At 39.4% G+C, this 24,874-nt stretch overlaps 1 protein-coding gene across 1 annotated transcript in view; it reads left to right on the top strand.

The window, feature by feature from the left end:
• Nucleotides 1-24,874, top strand: part of ADGRL3 (adhesion G protein-coupled receptor L3) — a 575,448-nt gene that overhangs the window by 217,166 nt on the left and 333,408 nt on the right. Inside the window, exons 4-5 of the mRNA XM_063294636.1 lie at nt 1,246-1,489; nt 20,791-21,004. Coding sequence (XP_063150706.1) covers nt 1,432-1,489; nt 20,791-21,004 — 272 coding nt within the window. The 5' untranslated portion in view covers nt 1,246-1,431. The remainder of the gene's footprint in view (nt 1-1,245; nt 1,490-20,790; nt 21,005-24,874) is intronic.

Below are 24,874 nucleotides of genomic sequence, written 5' to 3'. Positions count from 1 at the left end.
CCACATGACCCGGAAGTGTCTATGACAACGCCGGCTCCAAGGCTTAGAAACGGAGATGAGCACCGCCCCCTAGAGTCGGATTCGACTGGACTTTACATCAAGGGAAACCTTTACCTTTACCTTTAAAACCCAAGTAATAACATTTTTGGTGTGACACTGTTTTTTTTCCCTCCATAATTTTCAAGATCTTTTTTTCTCAATAATTCTTCCAATTACTATAAAATTATTTCTAAAATAATTATGTAAAAACCCTCCATCAACAAAAGCACATTTCATCATTATGAATGAATGAAAGTATTTATAGGCAAAACAGTCAACATTTCATGTTGATGCAGAATAGAAGGCCACTTCTGACTATGTGGTCTCACCATTTCCTAGTAGATGATGCCAGTTATAACACTGATAGGGCAAATGATGAAACAATTGTTGTGATTTCATGATGCAAACTCCACCCCTTTGATACATGCATTATGACATTGCACACATACAAATAAGGGGTGGAAACTGATCACAACATTGGAATGCTCATTTTGTCTTTCTGATGAAACCATCCTTCTACAAATACCTGTATCTGGATTCATAATGGGATATACCATAACAGTTGAATAAAAAAAGAAAATAAGTTTCTAATTACTTGACTGATTAAGACAGTTGTCTAAAAGACAGTAAAATAAAGAGATGCAGAATAAAGGAGATAGTAACAAAAGTATTGCTTTAATCTGGTGACTTTTAAAACTGGAATACATTTAGCATTGGTCCATGCTGATAAAGTTTTGAATTGACTGTTTAAAAATCCTCCTAAGGCTTATCTCATAAGGATAATATATTGATAGTTTGATAAGAATCTGAATTTATCTCAAGGTACTTTAATATAATCACTTCAGGGCACATATACCTAAATTAATTACTCTCTCACCCCATCTCCAACTATTTAATCTGTCTCATTCCTGGCTGTTCTCAAATCTCTTGCAGCCAAAGTGTCATGGCAATGCTAACAAATCACATGTATTTAAATCCAAAATGTCAAGGTTCTCTGGAACATACAATCATATATATTATGAAACCAGCACAATACTGTTTGATCTTGGCATGTTTCTTGTTCTAACTATCAAACCAAATCACAAATGTCTGAATGTGCTCTTGACTTCTTGATACAATTTTAAACCAGATGTTACAGTGATCATGTTGAATTGAGTAACAACAGCTACTTTTTAAATTAATTGTAACTTTTATTTTTATTTCTAGGTTTTGAGTTTTGGACATTTGTTGAAGGTGTTGGTTTTAGAGCTAGTCTGTTCTGTTCTACCCCTGCTTCACTGAATTGCAGTTAAAGTGAATATCCCTGGGAGGATTACCAGCAGAGAGAACTCTTGATATTTTTCTTCTGAGAACTTCCATTGTTGAAGTAATCTTAAATTTTGGGCCACAGTCATGTGGTCATCACAGTTGCTGCTGTTCTTCACAATTCTCTTGGTATCTACAGTCCATGGTAAGTACATTAAATAATACTGGTTTTCATCCATATGTGGTGTTTTCTGGGACTGAAAATTTCCAACTCCTTCCAATTTGCAACTTTGAAATTAACAGCACAGATTTTGCTACCAATTTCTTGAAACAATGGGGGAAAGGGTTTTTCAGATAGATTATTTTCTTTTATTTTGTTAACCATATCTTGCTAACAATCTAGATGTATTAGATTACTTGACAACAGCAAGTGTTCTTTTCTGAAGAAATCAGAAATGCATGTCCAGAAGTAAAATATTATGGGGGATTTTTTTATTTCTACTAGAAAAGAGTACAGCGGGAGGAACAACTGATGTTTATATAATGTTAATTGTGATCAGAGCAGATTTGATAACTTAAATTGAGGATTACCCATGGCTGTGAATCCAACCTTTTGAGAAGATTGGAATCCCTTTTAAAACAGGCAGTATACTTATCTTTGAATAAAATTTTCTACTGATCAACAATGCTTCTGTTGTGCTTGAGTTAAGTCTTGCCTTATTTCCCAGGGAAGCTGATGACCATTGGGAATATATCAGTTGCACTCGCTAGTAAGGTAAAGGCAGGGGAACTAATAATAGATGAATTTAGAACTTACTTATTTATGAATTTAGAATGTATTTAGAACTACAGCAAATGAGGATTTCATTAGATCTTATTTTCTCTTTATCTTCCCTGATAAGAGTTATAAATGTTGAAACTGGTGAGCCAGAAAGTAGCAGGCTAGGTGGAACTATTGTATAAATTTTGAGCAAGTATCTCCCAGTTTCAAGGCCAGGACGAGAATGGCAAAGTTGTCATTGCCTTGAAAAGACAAGAGGCAAACATGTACATAGAACTTGATTTCTGTTTTTTGATATTTTGTGTGTTATATGGCTTCTATCTTATCTGCAATGAAGCGACATATCTGATTGTGTCTCATCTGAGTTTCTGCTATAAGTAAATTCCAGAATTCTGGATTAGTGTCTGGAAAGTCAAGATTTATTGCCATGCTTGGCATGACTTCTGAAAGCAGAATCTGACTACCAAGATTCTCAGTGTTACAGAAGAGCCTCTGCCTTGACTCCAAAGTTAAAAAAATGGTTACAGAGTCTCTTGCGACCCTGTTAACTGTCAGTCAGGTCACCAATGTCTTGCTCCAATATAAGAATCAAGTTGTGACCCAGATGGATCAAGTACTCCAAAATGAACCAGGTAACCACTGGGCAGGACAAAATTGATCACAGTCAGTAGGTCCCATACCAATCCTGGCCCAAGTTCTGGCAGTCATGGATAGAGCAGCTTCAGCAGCCACAAACCTTCATGACTGAGTAACTGCCTTCCCACCTGAGGATTAATATGAAACAAGTGGTCACCTACTGTGAAGCCCTTCACTTCCAGGGAGGTAAGCGCTCAGTGCAGTTTTACTGACTTTCAGCTGTTAGTTTAGGATGTTGCCTGGCATGAAAAAGAGGCTTCCTTTACCAGTTTAAAGCGGGACTATCAGATGTAATAATGTGCAAACCTGTTAGCAAATATCCTCAACTTCTGACATCTCTTATGTGAGGATGTAGGAAGAGGGAACAAAAGTGAATAGTGGTTTCTTCCTTTCCTTCCTTTACTCTGCTGCAATTCCTTGAGTCTTCCATGGATACTCAGACAGACTTGATTTAATGCAGACAGCATCGCTGTTTGGATATCAGTGGAAGACTTAAGGAATTTGTGGAGTTTTTTGCAGCAAGGTACCCTAAAGATTCCATATCTGGGTTGTCAAAAAAGGAGTCACTCAAACAATGAGTCCTAACTTCAAGGGGCACCCAGAAATCAAATGGAATCAACCCTAGACATGTGGAACTATAAACTAAGATTTAGTCATTTCTGTTACTCTGCAAACTCAGACAGTTTGCAAACCCAAGTAGACTCTGGCATCACATGCAACTTCACTGGCATATAACCCAGAATACTCTGCAAACTCAGACAGTTGCAAACCCAAGTACTCTGGCATCACATACAACTTCACTGGCATATAACCCAGAATATTTGTAACCTATGCCCTGCTTTCCACCTCCATTCTGCTTCTGGGAAACACTGGGCACTTTCCCCTGAGATGTGGTCCATCACCCTGTGAGACTACTGGGGTCAGAAGGGAGACTCTTTCCCTGTCTGATCAGATCTGTACTCAACAACAGTAGGACTGCTATGTGCAGGCCTGGGCTGATAACATATCCAGGTTTGGGGAGCACTTAATTTGATCAAACTGGAACAGATGTAAAGAAAGGCAACAAGGATAATTGCATTGGGAGCTATATGTTGGAATGAATGTTGGAGTAATGAGTGTCAGAAAAACATACTGTTAAGTTGAATAATGGAGGGAATTACCTAGAGACAGTTCCCCTTCACCGAACTGCCATCTTTCGGGGAATTTTTCATCTGGTTTCTCCCAGTGAACCAAGGGTAAGACTCAGTGGCTTATGTGGGCCTTTCCAACAATATGGTTCTGTGGAGAGCAGAAGGGAGGAATATTGGGGTACAAGGGTCATAACTTGATTTAATATGTCTTTGTATTGTCTTTCATACCTTGGCCATTGCTGACTGCTGGTTCTCTGGAAACAGGTCTGTTCATATGACACACACAACTAGGTCAAGGGAGTTTTCCACTCAGCTGCATCAAGGATATTACCTATAACCCTGTCGACTAATCCCAGGTTGCTATTTGGAGCTAAATTAACTCTCCTTGGTTAATGTGTCATACAAATTGGTCTGAGAGGTTTAATAAAGTGTTACATCTGTCTCCCTACTTCTCAAAGAAGTAAAGTTCTGGAGAAGACAGAATGTTTTAGGTGCTCTGTCGCTTTTTTACTTTATATCCTCTAAATGCAGGTGGAAAAGAGGCAGAAAGGGGGTGGGTACACTACCATCCAGCTTCATCCACAGTGCTGCTAATCCCAATCAGGTTTCCACTAGTTGTTGGGCATTTTTTTTTTTTTTACTTTTCCTCATTTGCCCCCACCCCCCCAAAAGCCAAGATTTGACAGCTGCTCAGCTTCTGTTGTGATGGCTGGGAGGACTTTAAAAATGCTTACTGCGTAACTGACTTGCTCCTCTGTAATTAAACGGATAGGGCTCAGTTCACTGCTGTGGGGAATTATTGACTCAGTCAGGCCATGTTATTCCAGTCAAGTCACAGACTTGCAGCAGGGTTTCTTTAGAGCAAAGGAGCATCTAAGCTGCATGGCCTAAAGCAACAATGTTAGTTAATTCACTGTGTCAGTACCAGTACTTTACAACCATAAATAGACAAGTGGCCTTCATTTGAACATGAGTAGAGTGCACTATGGCCTTGGTAGTGTGTATTAGCCATTATTTCATTGACTTTAATTCCTGTATTTTACTTGTCTACTCTGAAAACTGTGTTAGTCCTAAAAGTGAGGAACTGATAGATTAATTTTCCCACTTCCAGAAAAATTCCTCTGTAATTAAAGGGGAAAAAGTATGATCTGTTTTAATAGGACTTTTTTCAAGCTTTTTGCTAAGCTGTCTCATTAAAATAGCTGCATCTTTAAAGCGAGTCCTTAAAGCAAAACCATGAAAACAAACCAGGATGCTTTAGAAAGATGTTGGACTCATGCTCCTTTATGTTTTGAAGCTCTCTTTTAAATTATCTTCAAAACATGCCAGCCCTAATAATATTAGCCATCACACACCCATACACTCCCACACACGCACAATTTTGGATTAAAAAGAGGCAAAAAGAGGACTTCATTTGCATGAGCATTTGTCTTATCATTTCTGTGTACACTGAAGTACTGTATGTAATCATGCTGAAGAAAAATATTCCTAGAATACTAGGAGTATAATTTTCCTTTTGTACATTTCTGTATTCTGTCTTCCTCATATAAAACTTACCCGTTTCTATCAATCAAGAATGCTTTAAAATTTGAACTGTTCTATCTGTTCTTTTAGGATCCATTCTGAAGTTATTTTTTACGATTGTATAATGGTTATGTGCTTTCACAAAAATGCACAAGGAAGTGGTGGCACTCATGAAGATACTGTAGATCCTTCACCCACAATCATCTTATTGAATCCTCTCTCACTCCTGTTTGTTCAGCTGCCACCATTCATTCTATTCCAGAACCAATCCCTCTCTGGACTGGTTTACTTGTCAAGCAGCTGAGTAGCAAATGTCCCCTGGCTCTTCCAAGGTGCTTAGCTTAATGGGAATGAAGAATGCTCCCAATAAGGATGAAACCAGTCACACAGTGCCTCCTGGTGGTCAATGTAACAGAATGAGTGGGATGATTCAGTAAAGAAATTCAAGGCTTTTATTATGGATAACAAGGTTAGGCAATTAATGAGAGTGAAAGTCAAAGGGAGAAAACAAAAAGGAAAATTGCACAACTAACTTGAAGAGATTTGTCTCAACTGACTGGCTTTCCAGACAAGATTGTACATAGAGAACAAGAACAGAAGGAAATAGGATACAGGATAACAAAGGCAAATAAAGAAGTCAGTACAACTCAGATGATTTTCAATATACATAGCCAAAATTCTAATTTCTCATATAGTCTTAGAGAGCTTGATTTACTTACCTACTTATTACTATATCTCCCTTCCAGCAATTTTGAATTCAGGTTTCTTTCTTACCTGACATTTATCCAGCTGTAGGAGAAAGGTTCCTCCCTTAAGAAAAAAAAATTCAAAACAAAGACAAAACACAACTGCCTTGTTCTTTTTAAAAAAAAAAAATCATCTGAGGCGTTTTCCTGCTTCTGATTGGTTCTGAGAGAGAATGACTTATTTCTGACCTTATGTCAGCCCTTCGCGGTAGCTGACACAAGAAACCAAAACCATGAGTACTAACGCTACCTTTATTATAAGGCTGCAATGACAGAATTTTGTCAGTCTGAAATCCCTTGTTTTTACTTTCCAGAGAATTAGGGAGGGTCCCTTCCGAGATGCTTTCTCCACCGTCATTCTTTGGTGAGCTTAGATATCTCTTACCTGACCATTGCCCTGACTGTGGCTCTTCTTCCTGTCTCATAGCCCACTACATCTTACTTCCCCGTTCATAATAATACCTATTAATTTTTAAAGGCACATTCTCTAGCTGGTTTTGGAAGATAGCTCTGGAGGAAGGTGCAGGATTTCAGAAGGAAAAAAGGGGTACGGGGTTTGGGCGGGGTACTGAATCTTTAAAACTATAATTTGCAGGATATCTTCTGTAACAATTCCTCATTTAAGACAAAGCAGCAGTAGCATTTGAATAAGAGATCTCAGAGATATGAAATGGAAGGGGGTTCTACTCCACTCCATGCATGACTCCTAAAAATGTACGCCTCCTCCTGTCCCGGATGAGATGGGGGGAAAGGTGCAGATGTGAATAATGACTGTACCTGAGTTTGGCCCCTTATACCATTCTTGTAGTTTGGTTTCCAACTTTTTCTGCCCTCTACCTTTTTTTTTAATAATCAATGTTCATTTTACCACAGATATTTTTATTGGCAGAAGGCTCAGAGGCATATTAAAAATTATCACCATAGAAACACTGCACACTTGTTTCTAGCAAAACAGACCTGAATTCAAGATTACAGTCAGGATAAATATTGAACACAGAGTGAGTGAAACAATTTTCTTAACATTCATATTCCTTTCAAGAGTTTCTGCTTTTATATGATAAATAATATCTAAAGGAATAAATAATATCTAAAGGAATTTAGATATTATTTGATAAATAATATCTAAAGGAATTAATACTAATTCATGTTCTGTGCAGAGCACACAGAAACACTGCAGTTATATACTTGTGTCACAGTGTCTGACATATGTATATAAGTTGTAGTATTTGCATAATGATGTCATTGTTTACATGGTGACATTTAACCCCTTGTGCCCTTCTCTATAACTCCTGTCTATTCCTTTTGTTTCTTTGAATAAATTGCTATATTCCAATTATGGGAATAATCCCACCAGGGGTCTGTATACCTATTAAATGAAATTTGCATTTCTGTACTGTGAATTCAAACACATTTTGTTTATTTCTTTGAGCTTTAGCATGGAAGTAACAAATAGCTTCTGCTTCTGTAGCAATAGACATAAACCTTGAATCAATTACAGTGGCTCCTTAAGGAAACAGAACTCTTTTTTTTTTTTGAACCGTAGGTAATAAGAATAAGAATATCTTCTACAGGAATTAGAAAATGTGCCACTTTTTATTAGACTACATGAGAGTTTCTGACAACATTTTTGAAATGAAATGTTTCCTATTTAATAGGATTTTTTTAAAAAAAAACAAATTTCTGCTTATCTACAAGGACGAACTCTGTAGCATAAAAACAGTACATTTTATTTCCAGGGAAAATAATTCCTGTTCTGCCAGCTTTCTTTGCCAGACAGGATTGCTGAAGCTCTACATACGACTGAATATGTAAATATTTTTACAATATGATATCTCAAATACTTTTATAATATGTTGATCAATATATGAAATACACATATCTTCCAAATACAACATGAACAGGTTAAATAATATAGAAAAATAAAGTAACATTAATAAAGGATTTTTTTTTCAGGGAAACATCATAGCAAGGGTTATCTTTATTGCCCAATGTTCATAAAAATAATAAGAGTTGATAAGGCAATTCATATGTAAACATCTTCATGGGAACCCTCTGGGGATTTACAAACAGTCTCGTTTTCTACCAAGACTCATTTGACATCAAAGGTTCCTTTTTTATTTTCGGTGTGTCTGCTTTCTTGGTTTTCTGTTACGTATGTACAGAGGGGACAAGCTTTGCTGCTGCTTTTCTTCCGTCCTGTGATGGAGAAATATGCTATGTTGTGTTTACACATGTGGCAGTGAACTGAAGGAAATTTGGGAATAGTCATTGAAATGATTACTGTCAGGAGGAAGTATGTTGAAGACACTGATCTGACCACTGCAGGCTGCTAAGTGTCCTACTAAGGAAGTCACAGTGACAAAGAAGATAACCCTCTAGCTAAAGCTGTTGCTTTTTAATAGTAGATCAGTTGGGGGTCCTATCATCCGGGATTTGATTCTGGATTAAAATGTCTGCCTGGTGTGTTTACACAAAGACCTGAGTGAGGGGAAAGCTCCATGCATCTAGAATGGTTACTCTGAGGACACAGAGTGCACCTGGAAGGTAAGGAGGTAGAATAGCAGCAGTAAGTAAGCAATATTTTCTTGGTCTGCTTATTTCAACTGGTTGCTGCTGCATTTGGTTTACTGGGGTCATGCTGAAGTACTATCCAGTCTTAACATTCCTCCAGACTGAATTCCCTGAAGTAATATTTGAGATGCTGTTGGATTGTCCTAGACTTGTTGTTCATGTTGAGGTTGCTCAATTTTTAATCAGCCAGTTAAATCTGCCCCAGTGTATGCAGCAAGACACAGACATGATTTCATATTCTTCCTGGAGAAAATCATAGGTCTGAGGGTAGAGGAGCACTGGGTGATTTTGTCTTAGACTGGCTACTGGTATGAATCTCTGCAAGGACAGTGGAGCAGTTAAAATATACTTTCAGTAATATATTAACTGGTTTGTTTTAATTTATTACTTTATGATAGTGTGCATTAGCTACATTGATCATCCTGTTTGTCTAGAAAGTCAGTTTAAATATAAAATAAATAATGCTATGGAATGATTTGGGATTTTTTTTCCTTGACTTTATTTTTATTCAACATCTGTATGAAGACACTTGTAGCAGTCATTAGAAGTTTAGAGGCAAAGTTTCTTCAGTAAGCTGATGACATCTAGCTCTGTTTCTCTGGTAACACCTGAATCAAGAGAAGACTATGAAAATTCTGATGCAGTGACTAGGCATGGTGTCATGTTTGATGAATGAACAAACTGTGGCTAAATTGTGATACTCTGTGGGTAGATGGAATTGAGGAGTTTGTTGCATGATTGGTTACCTTTCTAGAGAGAAAATAGGTACCAGAGTCACTGTTTTCCTTAGAGACCTAGCTGGCCTCTGTGGCAAGAAGCATTATTACCTTCTGGTGGTATATTAAATATAAATGTTCATGGCATGGATAACATGCATTGGGAAACTCATTTAAACCATTACAATGTGTTTTATATGGGGCTAACCAATGACTGTAGTGTTGAATAATTGTACTGACCTTTTTAATAGCTGCCAAGCCAGAGTCAAAGTCTTGCTATTCATCCAAATTCCTAAGTAACATGGCAAATTGCTGTACATTTATGTGGTCTTTACACAGATCACTGAAAAAGGCCTTGTTGCTTATGCCACAACCTATAGACACAGATAAAGAAATACGTACTGGATTTCATGGACCCCAGGTCCAATGTTTTAGTTCTTGACTTTTTTATATTCCTATGATTTGTATTTTAACACTGTTTTCTTCTAATGTCCCAGTGTTATATCTCATGACTAAAGATAATCTGTAACTCTCCAAACCGGTATTAATGAACGTACAGTTACATAACTTTGCATTGTTTATATTATGTGTATATTAGGTGCATGGCCATTGAGAGAAAAGTCCAATAATGGATTTTGTTCCATTTAGTTGATAATGGTGCCATTACTATTTAACATTGCTGTAGAAGTAGTCACTGTACCCTGCAGACATTAAGCCAATGTTAGCAGATTGAAAGAATAGTAGGGATACAGGACAAGTTTGCTTTTTGTATATTTCCTTTACAACATCTCAGTTCATTTGGAATATAATGCATTCAGAAGTATACATAAATCCAAAATATTATTCTATACTTGATGTATAGTACTTTAGATCTTTACATTGTTGTAAGATTTGATTCTTTCCCTTACAACATGGAAACAAGTGAAATGAAAGATGGCAACTATTAAAAAGAATAGGTAGAAAGCACCAGAGAAGTGGGCTTGAGAAATTTCTGGCAGTGTAATTTAAATCATTATTTGTATATGAAATACAGTGGCAGTGAGGTCTACTCCTCCCACTTGGTGCTGCTGGAAACTCCTCCTGCAAGGGTGGTGCTGAGCTGAAAACAGACCAACCGACTTCAGGCTTGAGTGACAATTTCTGTTGCAACTAATGGATCAACAGCCATATGCAATGTTGAACAATGCTAGGGCATCCCCCAGAGGTGACGCACATCAGCCTCACTTGACCGCCACAACAAGTGAGCAAAGGCTACTGGTTCAAGGGTGGAACCAGCTAAAGAAGCTAGCTCAAACTTCACAATTACACACTGCCCACTGAACATCAGCAGCTTGACTGGATGCAGCCATGAACTTGCAGAAATGCTAAAGTGATGCAAGGTGGATATCTCATGCCCACAAGAGATGCGTTGGAAAGGCCAAAAGTCTCATGACATTGGTGAAGGATACAAACTAATCTACCATGGTGTGTCCAACAACAAAAGCATGACTATCATAGTAGGTACTGACCTGCTTAGCCATGTTGCTGAGGTCCATCGTCACTCCAACCACCTCATGTTAACTGTCATCAGTGCTGCTGCCCATCAATTACATGTTTTCTCGGCCTATGCCCCCAAAACTGGATGTGACAAAGAAGAGAAAGAACAGTCTTGGATGAAACTACAAGATTGTGTCTCTACATGCCCACAAGAAGACTTGCGGCTTCTCTGTGGTGACCTAAATGGACATGTTGGACGTGCGCACAAAGGCTACAATTTTCATGACAGCAATGAATATGTTATGGGAAATGATGATGGACAGTGAGTCCTGGACTTTTCCGAGGCAAATGACCTCATCATCACCAATACATTCTTCAAAAAGCTCATCAGCCACTTGGTCTGATAACAGCCAGATTGATTTTGTCCTCGTGCAATGATGTGACTTCCCCACTATCATGGACATAAAGGTCATTCCTTCTGATTGCCTTGCCCTGCAACACAAGATGCTCATTGCCAATATGAAGATCAGCAAGCATGCAAAGAGTGGTGGAAGCATGATGGGTCCAGAGAAAATCAAGTGGTGGAAGCTATCAGACCACAAGACAACCATTATTAACCACATCACATTTGCACAGGTTCGATTGACACCACATGGACTGCTGCAAGAATAACCCTAGGTACTACAAGACCAGGTTGTCATTGAATCGACAAGCAGGTGTGGCTCTGGATGGAGCAAGTGCAGAAAGTACAGGAAAAGAAAATGACTTCCAAGAACTGGTATGTGCAGGAAACCAACAAAAATTGGCAAAAGTACATCACTGCAAGAAGAACGGCAAAGAAAGCTGTCACAGAGGCCAAAGCCAATAACTACTGGGACTTATATGAACAACTGGACACAAAGGAAGGCAAGAAAAACATCTATTGACTAGCAAAAATGCATACCAAGGCAGCAAAAGACATTGAACACTACATGTGTGTTAAGGATCAAAATGGATGGCAACTGAAGGATAAGCTCAAAATCCTGAAATGCTGGCAGCAGCACTTGATCAAATCTCTAATGTTGAATTTCCACACCCGCCAATTCCTGATGGCTCAGCTAACACTGGCCCAGTCCTGTGCATTACATCTGAAGAGGTTACCAAAGCGGCATGAAGAATTCAAAAGCACCTGGCCTGGACAATCTACCAGCAGACGTCTGGAAGCTGAAAGAACTTCGCAGACTGACAAACTTCTTCAATGCCATTATGAATTCTGGCCATGCAGCTGCTGAATGGGCCACGAGTATCATAGTTTCCCTCTTCAAGAACAAAGGACTGCTCCAACTACCAACTAATCCACCTCCTGTCGCACACCATGAAAATTTTTGACTGGATCCTTAACCAGCACCTTTGTGACATTGTTGAAATCAGTATCAACCAGTGTGGTTTTGTCAAAGGTTTGAGTACCACCAACGCCATTTTTGCAGCTCGCATGCTCATGGAGATGCATAGAGAAAAGAAGAAGTCATTACACTTTCTTCAACTAGAAAAAGCTTTTGACTGTGTTCCGCATCAGCTGATATGGCACGTGCTGACATGTCCATGGTGTGCCCGAGCTTCTCATAAAATGGGTCCAGATGCTTTACGTTAATACCAGCAGCCAAGTGAGATGTGCTGACGGCCTTTCCAACTGCTTTCCTGTGAAAGTTGGTGTGCACCAAGGCCCGGCATTATTGCCATTGCTGTTCATTCTCTTCATGGATACCATCACGCAAGACCTGCATCACAGTGCCCCCTGGGCCTTGCTCTGTGCAGCTACCACCCGGGAAAAACTGCAGCTCTGTGTTCAGACATAGAACAACCAACTTAGCCAATTCATTTTGCACCTCAGTATCAAGAAGACTGAGTATCTAGAGACTAGCATGAGCACCTCCACCATTCAGGTCAGTGGCAAAGATTTAGTGAAGACAAACTCCTTCCATTATTTAGGATCCTATTTGCAAAGTGACGGCAGCATGAATGAGGAAGTACGCATGAGGGTGAACGCAACATGGTTGCATTGGAAGGAGATCACTGGAGTGCTGTGTGATAGGCGCATGCCAACTCACCTAAAATCAAAACTGTATAGAACGATGGTCCACCCAGTAGCACTGTATGGCACTGAGTGCTGGCCAACCATCTAAAGTGCTGAGCACTCTTTACATGCCATGGAGGAAACGCAGGAAAAATGCCTCCAATAGCATGGCCACATTCTACAAGCAGCACCCCATGCTGCCACCTGACCGCCTACCACTTTAACACCGATGGTAAACAGAAGACCAAAGCAAAGGTGGCAGGACACAACATGGACATGAAAATCATCCAGCTGGTCCTGGTCGCTGCATTCAATTGCATGAAATGGCATTCGTTGATCTGAAAAGTGGACCCTGCACCTGAGGGAAAACACCAGGGTGAAGAAGAAGATTTATATATGAAGTAGAGGATACATTCCTGAGTGCTTTGGGTAAAGTTAATTTCAGGTTGAACTCAATGATGGTTGGCTTTTGTAGAAGAGACCTGAGCAAAATGAACTGCTGGCTGCACTACATTATGTCAGCCTACTGAGCATTAGAGAAGGCATGCATGAAACAGTAATCTAGGTCAGAGCTATCCGGTATACCAAAAATAGAGAGCCAATTTGGCCATTGTGAGACATTATTTATTGTGACAAGAATACACAAAAGTGTGTCTTGAGCTGCTTCAGCATTGCAGTTCACCATTTTTTTAATTGGTTAGACTGCTTTCTAAACTGAGAGTTTAACTGAAGACATGAGGACTCTCAGTAGCAATAGCGGTTAAGAAACCTCACCTTACATTGGTTGGTAGAACACGGTATCTCATTTGATTAAGACGTTTTTCTCAGCACTGGCTTTTCACAAGATTTATTTTTAAATTTTTAAAACCTCAATGTGCTAATCAGTTCTGACTATTTCTAGTAAATGCAGTTATGCAAATGAATTTAAGTAAAGGAATTTATGCAATTCACAAGAACTGTCTACCTGTGTAAGGATTTGTGCTGTTTGTTAACTTGGTTCTCATCTGAAGAATTTTCTTTTCTGAAAAGTTTTGAAAATGTTAGATAGTCCAGCAAATTAATAAGATATGTTAATCAACATGCTCCTAAGCTATATTCTGTTATAGCTTAGTTGTTAATGAACTTAGTTTTAAGCCTATATAATTTCAGATGGGTTTTGTGTGTACAGTATGTTGTAACATTTATTATTATTATTATTATTATTATTATTATTATTATTATTATTATTATCCTGAATCAATCCACTCCAGGATCCACTTCATTAAAGGTTATAGACAATAATTTCCCACACTGATTCAACATGGGTTGGCAGATGGAGGTTTATAGCTGTTTATTGACTTTGCAGCCTAGGGCTGAGAGAGGGTGACTGGCTCAAAGTGGCTAAGGAAGGACCATTCCCTGTTCCTAGTCCAGCATCTTAACCACTACACCACACTGGCTCTCACAAAACTCTCTCTGTGTGTGTGTGTGTGTATACACACATACATACTGTACATACACATACACACACACACACATATACATATACACAACTGTTAGCCCTAATATCCAATCTCAGCAGCCACATCAGAGGTTTAGTACCCGTCAGCTATGTTATATGATCCAAATTACTTTTCCACTTACCGTTTTAAATGACTGTATTATTAATGTAACAAAATAAGCTGATAGACGGGGGCCTGGGGAGCTTTTTTGTTAGGGTAGAGAAACTTCAGCACAAGAAAGAACACTCTTTTGAAATTGCTGGTTAGAAACTATCGATTTGCCTGAGAGAGAAGTCAATTTTGGATCTCAGTAGGTCTATGATGGATGAATCTAGTGGAAATGAAGTCCTACTTAAAGCCTCTCCTCTCCTCTCCTCTCCTCTCCTCTCCTCTCCTCTCCTCTCCATCAGAAAATAAATGAAGTGGTTCAGGCTCTTGGCTTTTTTCCCCCTAACTAATTGCTTGTGAATTTTGTGGTCACATAGTATTCCAGCAGTGTTACAAAGCTGAAGACTGGGCACCTATGAGCTTGCCACTGTGTCCCAAAGGTTGGAGGGGGGGGGGGAGGGAAGGGAAAGGAAGGGCTCAAACATCCTGGCTACGTGTACATTTTCTAAAGTACAATCCCACTCTGTCCCCTTTTTAAAAAATGTAATAATTTTTATTTAAAAAAATACAGATACAAGACTGCAGAAAGAAACACTGTTCTGCCCTGCACAACAGACAGCAAAACAGATGAAATCTACATCTCTCTACAGCAACATTGTTCCACTCGTATCAGTATCTGGAATCATACTATTTTTATTTATTTATTTATTTGTTTGTTTGTTTGTTTGTTTGTTTATTTTTTAAATTTTGCCACCACCCATCTCCCCCCAGAAGAGGGACTCTATAAAGTATAATTATGAAGGACAGGTAGTCTTCGTTTAACCACCATGACATGGTTGTTAAGTGAGACATCACATGACTGTGCCAGACTTAACAACATCACTTTTCCCTGCAGTCATTAAGTGAATCACAATCACCGTGGTCATTAAATGAGACATGTGACTGTGACTTGCAATTTCAGTGCCGGCTTCTCCATTGACTCTGCTTGTTGGAAGCCAGCTGTGAAGCGCGCAGATGGTGATCACATGACTGCGAGGGTGCTGCAACAAAAAACACAAGAAAGAGCAAATGAGCAGTGAAGGGTTTTTCTGTTTGATTTTCTTTATAAATTTACATTAACAGTTTCTTAATTTGTGCTCCCTTGTGCCTGCCTTGTTAGATACTTGTGCCATTGATTTTGAATCTGTTTTAGTGTATAAAGGCAGTGTTGATTTTATACTTCTGAAATTACTAACAGCTGATGTTTAAGCCAAAGATGTAAAACTGGAACAAACATTGATAAAACTTACCATTTCAAATACCCTCCCCTGAATAGTTGTCACAAAACACAGATGGCCGTTGGATGCCCTGAAGCATAATCCAGATTGCCGGAACAGCTGGCTAACAAACAGAGCTCTGGAATCAATCCAAGGTACGGATTTTGCTGCAGTGCTTCACTTTGCCACTTTTTCCGACCACCAGGAAGGGTCTCCTTAACATAGAGGGGAGAATGAAGATGGGCGTGAGGTATGTGACATTGCTTGGAAGGGGGAGAGGAGGAGAGCTACTTGAAAACCAGTCAGTTCACAGCTCCGTGAGGAAATGGTTGTCCCAGGATTCTCTTACGTTTCTCCCCAATCGCGTGGCATAGCTTCAGAAGCTAGCCTCCATGCTTGTCACAGAACACCGCAGGCTTTGCCAAAGAGAGTCAGCTCTGGATTAATTTCCCTGTGTTTCCAACTTGTAAATGTATTGTTATTCTCTTGATGCTAAGTCAATAGAGTTGCTTAAAGAGGCAGAACATTTCCAACGTTTCTGTTCTAATTTAGCTGGGGGAAAAATAACTTATACACCACATGCATATTGGCAGATTGATAAATCTGCCTTAAATTTCTGTTCTTTTATTTTTCCATTTCATTTTCAAAGTACAGAAGGGAAATTAATTTTCCTCTCCTCTCCTCTCCGCTCCTCTTTTGCTTTCTTTATTCTTCAAGCTGGAACACTAGGTTATTGCTGGCACTCTTGGTTTATTTTACTGGTCTTCAGCATTGTGAAGCTTTCTGGCTACCTACACTCCCAGTTTGAAAAAATGCAGTAGTCTGACCCAACTCTATTTGATGGTTTTGAGTTTTACAAAGCATTGTAGCCCAGGTGCCAACATATCTCTGGAATTATCTTTTATGCATATTTCCTTATGGAACACCATCCCCCCACCGAGACATGGAGGGCCCCTCCCTTCCTTGCCTTCCAGAAGGCTGTTAAGACCTGACTCTAGGTGAGCCTAACATCTGTGCTTCTGAGAGGATGGGGTTATGACATTTAGTGGTGTGTAAGAGTTTTTTAATCTTGGCTATTTTGTTGTTTGTTTGTATATCTGTTTGTCTGGATGCTGGACTAAGAACAGGGAATGGTCCTTCCTTAGCCAATATCTGTTTGTTAGCTACCTAGGGTTATTTTTTTTCTAATAAATGAATAAATAAACAAACAGCTGATGTCTTCCTCTGGGTTATCATTAAAGCATGGAAAGCAACAGAGGCTGTAGACCACTGGAGAGATGATTATGCCCAGTGAAAGTCAAGACATTCATACCCAACCCTTGGCTACTTTGTAATTAAGCAATTTCAAGGACATCACATTCCAGCCGTCAGAATTTCACTAAACGTCTCTTCTTCTTTCAAAGAAATGTTGAAAGTAAATTTTCTTTCATCACATTGAATGAGAAATGGTAGAGAAAAATGCAGATTTTTCTCTACATGGCATTTAGTTCTAGTAGTAGTTCATCTGCCTCTACAATTGTACAGATAAGTTTAAGATTGTCTTTAAAAAGTTTTAATGACTGTACATTTTTCTAGCTGGATTGTTCCAATCTTTAGTGGTTAGAAGGATAATAAATAAATAAATACATCGATAAACAAATAGTCCTGCAGACTCCCAGTGATTCTGGGCAGTTTACAAATTGTTAAAAATATTTAAAAACAAGGAATACAAAAACACAAAAACAACACAAAACAAGCTGTTACAAGCTGCACATACCTAACATATGAAATGTATGTGTGTGAGACTTTCTAGCCTATTTGTTTGTCTCATCTTTCAGTCTTTTTCAGAAAAAATACCTTTTCATTAGGTGAGATGGGGTTGTCTAGTATATTTTCCCACCAGAATGTCCAGAGATACAGGGAGTAGTTGTACAGATTTGTAGCTCTGATTTGCAACTTTGAAATTTTGATCCATGACCATGGTATAGGCATTATTACAAATTAGCTGTCTTAGTGGGCTTGGCTAATTCCTAAATGCTCTTTTACCCAAAAATATACTAGTAAGCCTCCTCCCCACTTGCCCTCAAACCTTCCATATTGATCTCTATTGTCTTGATTTTGTTTTGTGTTATTTTCTTTCTGGGCAGTTGCCACACTTCTGAGCAAGGCTGCAGCCACTCATCATTTTATTTCTATGAATGCCTCTGCTGTTTACAGGAAACTAATCAGTGTTGTTGGAAATATAGACTGCTTCTGAAACTGTTTTTCTGCAGCATACTCACTTTTCATGCTTGATGAATTGAAGGACACCCTGACACCCAAGGGTACAATTTTGGGACAAAGGACAAAAATTGATTGATTTGGTCTTAGTTTATTATAATGTACAGACTCATCCCAAGAAAAATATCTGTTGCCATTATTAGGCAATTCTTTTTCTCCAAGAGTAGAGAATTAGTTCTTGCCACCCTTAAACTTTTTAAAACCAAAACACTAGCTCTGATTTTATTCAGAACATAGATGGGAATCTATGCAATGAATACCACTAAAGTAGCACAAGCCAAATTTTTGAGAGCCATTCTTGCTGCCCCAAGATGTATAGAGCTTGCCTCTCAGATCTTTGAGAATGCATATAATAGAGCTTCAGGCCTGGAGTCTGATGATTAATTATTAGCTAAAACTTTTCTCCACTGGCCTATTAGTTTTTATATTAGTGGAGGACTATTCTCTTACTTTAGGAATGCTATAACGTCTGAGTAAGCACTTTATGGGCTTCTTACCCTGGATTATGAAAAGACCAGGCATGTACTCTCGCAAAGGATAGTTGATAATGGAGGTGATTAACCCAGAACAGCAGATTCTGGACTTCAAGAGGAGCTTGGGCGCTGTCCAAATATTTAACACCTCTCACACACCCTGGGCTGAGGAAGGATTTCTTTGGACATGCATCACCATCAACACTCCTACTGGATAAACCCTTGTGGTTGAGAAGAGACCAAAGCAGTTCCCCATGTACTGCTGTACTGCAATTTCTAAGGGAACAGTGCTGATTCAAGAATATATGGTGCCCCTAGATCAGGGTTTCTCAACCAGGGTTCTGTGGAACCCTAAGGTTCTGTGAGAGGTCACTAGGGGTTCCCTGGGAGATCACAATTTATTTAAAAAATTATTTCAAATTCGGGCAACTTCACATTAAAGAGGCAAGTTTCATTATTTTTAGTTTAAGAACACTGTTAGTGCATATATACAGGCCTACACATGAAACAAATATAATAATTTTGTAACTTCTGGCCTCTATTTGAGCCTGAATGTGCAGAGGTTCCCCTTGGCCTGAAAAATATTTCAAGGGTTCCTCCAGGGTCAAAGGTTGAGAAAGGCTGCCCTAGACCATACTGATTGATGGCACCATTCCACTGATGTGAAGATTTTCATTTTTAGAAAGATTTGGAAGGAGGGCTGGCGTTAGTGCTCTCTAGGTTTTGGCACCCTAGGTCAGTGCCTACTCAGTCTTGGCCTAAAGCCAGCCCTGACAGGGACATATGGAATTCCTTCTAAAGCAGTATCGAGGGAAAACAAACTTTGATTAAATAAAGCTCCCATTTTCAGACTCCAGTGCTAACATTATCTGTATTGTAGCTAAATTCTGTGTTGCTGTGTTTAAAACATGCTATCAAATATTGTATCCCCAATAACTATGTTTTTATATCTTTGTATGTGGATCATTCATCACCATCATCTTCATGAAGTAAGGGCCACTGAGGTAGGAATGTCAAAATTGATGAAGAGGTCTATTTCCATGATGCTTAAAAGTCCAACATCAATTCTCTGCATCATATTGACTGTTTCAGGCACCACTGATCCTAAAAATGAACACTTTCCTTACAACTCTCCCACTTCAACAAGTATTTTCATGTTTCTTAGAACCTGCTCTAGAGGGAACATTCTCAGATTGTTCCTGATTTTATTTAGAGGTTTATCTTATTTCATTCTTGCTCCTCTCCTAGCCCATTCATATTAGTAAGAAAAGGTTTGAAACTCAGCATGGATACGGAAGAAATTATGTGCTCAACATCAGTGTTATGATAACCTTGTACTATGGATAGACCTTTCAATGTGAGCTGTTCAGAAATGCAGGTGGGAGAGTTTGGTTGCCCTCATGACCTTAGAATTTTTTGTAAGCATCTGACCAACTATTTGGGGAGCAGAATGCTGGACTAGTGACCATTTAGCCTGATCCATCAGGCTTCTATATTAACTGAGCTTCTACTATGATTATATTGTCTTTATTTTGGATGCACAATAAGCCACTTTTCCAAAAATTGTAACTGTCACATAAGTTGAAGTGCTGTGATGCAAGACAAGAAGGAAGACAAAAAGTATTTTTTGAAACTTTTCCTTCCCTATGAACTACTTTTTGAAAATCAAAGATGTTTACACTTGGTTGGCTTCTTACAAGCATACTTCTGGAAGCTGCTACAGTCAAAATTTGAGAACAGAAGTGGTTTCTTAAATCTTATGTTATCAATACCCTACAGGAATGTGCTGAACACGAAGATTAATATGCAAAATAGGTTCCTTCCACTGCGATGATAAGCAGAAGCTATAAAAAGGGGAGGAATGATGGGGACTGAGGAGAGTATTTTTATCAGTATTGTGAAAAGATAGGGTTGTGGGCTCAGGTCTTATAAAGAAAATCCATCTTAAGAGGGCTGTGCAATGCTTTGGATTCAGTTCTGAAAAGGTGCTTTGGAGTGCATGAGATTATGAATGCAGCACCTACAGGAATAGTGTGATTTTCCAGGTGCTCTATTTGCACTTCTGTGTACTCTGAAGCACTGTACAGACCTAACATGAAGCAACCTGCTTCTCAATTCTTGCCTGCTGCATAAGTTAGCTTCTCCAGTTATTCACTGATGAGTGGAAGATACTCTTCATATGCTCAAAGGTATGTTTGGAAGGCTACATAGAATGACTCTGACATTTCTGTAGGTTGTGGGGAATATTTTTGTTAGAGGCTGTGGTTTCTACTAAGCATCTCTCTTCTTTCCACAGCTTTTAGTCGTGCTCCCGTTCCTATGGCAGTGGTCCGGAGGGAACTCTCTTGTGAAAGCTACCCGATAGAACTACGCTGCCCAGGAACAGATGTTATCATGATTGAAAGTGCCAACTATGGCAGGACAGATGATAAAATCTGTGATTCAGATCCTGCTCAGATGGAGAATATCCGCTGTTATCTGCCAGATGCTTATAAGATTATGACTCAAAGGTAGGGGTTGGACATTCTTGCCTAATGGGTTTTGCTTTAATCTTGCTTGCTATTTATGAAAGTCTGTCATTGTTTGACGCTGTTTAGGTATTTGCAATCTGTTTTCATGCTACACAGCTATGTGGTGTAAAAGTGAACAAAACGGTGAGTTACAAATCACAGAACTTTATTCAGAACTTTGAAAATGATTTAAACCAAAACACTACTCAATATTTATTGTACAGGAACCCCTGTAAGTTGTTATTACCTTAATTTAGCCATCTTTCATCTGTGGTCTCTTTCTATTTTCTCATTTCCTTTTATCTGGTTCCGTTTCTTTTTTCTGTTGAGTTGCAATCCTGCCCCCTTCCCTAAAGCATATATTTTCTCTTGTCCTAAATTTCCCAGTGATTAGAAACTGGTCATGGAATTACATGTTACAGTTCATTAACTTCAGATGTGACTAAAAAGCATTTGGAAGTGGATTTTCTTTGACTGGGATCATTGCAGCTCTATTCTTTTTTTTTTTTTTGCTTGTTTGAACTTAGTCCCACTTGCAGCCCAGACCTTTTTCAGCCTTCTAGATGTCACAGATGCTTCACATACGTTCTCTCCACAGTTCTTGACCCATCCATGTAAGCTAAGTTGGTATTATCCCCACAATTGCAGACGAGGTGCCTGAAGTTGAATGGCAGAGCTCTAACCTCCTGAGTTCATGGCAGAAGCTAGAATGAAATTAAGACTCCTTGTTTCATAGCCCAGTTATTTAGACATCATGCCACACATCATCATAAGATTGACTTCAAAATTTAATCATTCCTTTCTGAGTTTCTCACCCTCACTATTCTCCCTTCTTGTCTTGTTTCTCCTTTAAAACCAACAAACAAGCCAATCACCACAGGAGTGTGATACCCACTTTCACTATCAGCTGAAGATCAGTGTATAATCCTATTCTTGCTAGCTACCACTAACCTTGCTTCCCTTTATATGTATAGTTGTGCAATGTTATAATCTGTGCTTGAAGAAATATACTTATGTAAACTTTGAGTTGGCCCTTTCTTTATATAAATATGTCGTGCTTCTGATTGAATATGACTGTCTTATAAAGAAGCAACATCATTCCACAAAATGTTCCTGAATTTGTGGAGATTATCCACAATTTATTTCTGAAATACTTAATGTCTATTTTTGTTGAAAAGCTCTCTAAATATCCAACCACATTTTTTATCATTTCATTTTTAATCCTCATTAACATTAGTGGCAGTAAGCATTTATATCCACAAAATATAAAACTAAATGCATTTTCAGCTTGAAAGCTAGCCTGACATGCTTTCATACCAAAATAATCATTGTATTCTTGAACCTCTAATGGAAATGATGACATATAGTAGCCACTATCTGACCTTGCAGTCTCTCTCTCTCATCTTTATTATATCAAAAGTTCTTTTCTAGTGATGCTTTAACTGTGGGATTATTTGTTTGCTGCTTATATACCATTTTAGAGGTATGCAAGATTTTCAACTTTACAGACATTATACATGGTTTTCACTTCAGTGAAAATATGCAGTTCATAGGAAAATAAATTCCAGTAAAGCAAACCTGGGCTCTTTATATGCAAGAAATACAGTTAACATGTGGAAATACTATATGCCTAGTATCCTTCTTGTTGTGTGAAAGACTGTCATTCCTGTATTTAAAAGTGTCTTCTGCTTGAAAAGGTGTTAGTTGTAATCCTGTTTTGAGATAAAGGGTCCTGATGAAGCTGAGCAGGGACTTTGAAATTGCCCATTAAGAGTTGCTAGCAGGCTACACAGGCAGGCATATAGGTCACTTCTTCATAGCTTTCCCTTCAATATTCAGATGTTATATACAGGTGTGCAAATTGAATTGCAGGGAGGCAGGACCTATTAGATCAGTCCTCCCAGTGACTGATAGACCTGGAAGGGTTCCATAGGGAGCTGGAAGTTGTTCCCAGTGATCTATTGCAGGGTCCAATTGAGGCCTTAGTCACCACTTGGAATAAGAGGGCAGCTGTGGCCTTGGATTGGATTGTACCCATTGACCTCTATCTTCCCGTGGATCCCACCACTCTCCATGGTTTATGGAAGAACTAAGGAAGATGAAATGGGAGAAGAGACGTCTAGAGCATGCTGGAGGTCAGTGAAGGATGAACTCAACCGAACATGGGTGAGAGCTGATATTAAGGCCTACCTTGTGGCAGTAAGAGTGGTGAAGCAACAATACTTCTCTGCCCTTATTGCGTCCGTGAATTGCTGCCTGGCAGCCTTGTTCCAGATGACCCAAGCCCTTCTGGGCTGGAGGGACACAGATTCACCTATAAGGCCGTGTGGAGGAAATTTCAGAGCATCTATCAGATAAAATAGCTCAAATTCATTCCCAGATAGAATGCTGGCCTTGCAGTGGTGAATTGATCCTTGAGAGGATTGTTCCTTCATCTCTTAAGGAAGCATTGGTTTGCCTCTTCCTCAAGAAGCCATCGCTGGATCTCATCATACTGGACAACTTCTGTCCATTGTCCAACTCTCTTTTTTAGGGAAGGTTGCAGAGAACGTTGTTGTGCACCAGCTTCAACAGACCCTGCATGAAGTAGATTATCTGGACCCCTTTCAGTCAGGATTCAGGCCTGGACATGGGACAGAAATGGCATTGGTTGCATTTTTGGATGATCCCTGGCAGGAACGATGGCAGTAGTGCATCCATCCTCGCTCTTCTTAACCTCTCAGTGGCTTTCAGTACCATTGACCATGGTATCCTTCTGGATCAGCTCTGTGGGTTAGGAGTGGGTAGCACAGTATTGTGCTGGTTCTCTTTCTTCCTCAGGGGCCAGTACCTATTAGTGTTGATTAGGAGTGAAAGGTCCCACCCATGGACCCTACTGTATGGAGTCTTGCAGGGTTCGGTACTCTCTCTATTCCTATTTAACATCTACATGGAACCACTGTGAGATCATTTGTCGCCATGGGATGAGGTATCATCAGTATGCTGATGATACCCTATTATACAACTCTGCCTCTGGGGAACTAAGCAATGCTGTTGATGTCTTGTCTCAGTGCCTGGAGGCTATGGGGGTCTGAATGGGGAACAATAGGCTTCAACTGAACCTTGGCAAGACTGAGTGGCTTTGGGTCTTTGTGCCTTCCAGATCTGGGACTTTATCATCTTTGGTGCTGGATGGGGTGGACTACTGTAACATGGGCTGCCCTTGAGGAGTATTCAGTAATGTGGGGCTGCCCTTGAAGAGTATTCAGATGCTTCAGCTGGTGCAAAATGCAGTGGCACAGGCAGTTATATGTGCCCCTAGGAGGGCACACTTCAAACCTCTGCTCCGTGAGCTGCATTGGTTACCAGTTTGCTTCCAGGTGCAGTTCAAGGCATGGAGCCAAGTTATTTGAGGGACCACCTCTCCTTGTTTACATCTGCCTGCCTTATCAGATCTGGCAGGAGAGGCAGGTTGTGGGTCCTGTCTGCTAAGGAGTTCCATCTGACAGGACCTAGGAGACAAGCCTTTTCTGCCATGACACCCACCCTTTGGAACCTCACCCCCCCCCCCGAGGTGAGGTTGGCTCCAACCCTTATGGAGTTCCAGAAAACTCTCAAAACATGTTTTTTTCATCAGGCCTGGGGATCCCCTGGCAGCAGGGAGATAGCATGTTGGCTGCACCATGTATAAGATTCTGATTTTAACCCCCTCGCTATCTTGTTCTTATTTATGTTTAATTATTTAAGTGTTTTAAGTGGTTTTATAGTATGTTTTAATTGTTTGTTTTATTGTACACTGTCCAGAGTCACCCTGTGTGAGATGGGCAGCCATATACGTTTGATAAATAAATTATAATTACTATTTCTATTTTTGAATATATGCATATAAAT

The sequence above is a fragment of the Candoia aspera genome, chromosome 2 (genome assembly GCF_035149785.1).
Source record: "Candoia aspera isolate rCanAsp1 chromosome 2, rCanAsp1.hap2, whole genome shotgun sequence".
Lineage (NCBI taxonomy): Eukaryota > Metazoa > Chordata > Lepidosauria > Squamata > Boidae > Candoia > Candoia aspera.
Note: the sequence above shows the minus strand (reverse complement) of the source record. Positions and strands in the feature narration are given on the sequence as shown.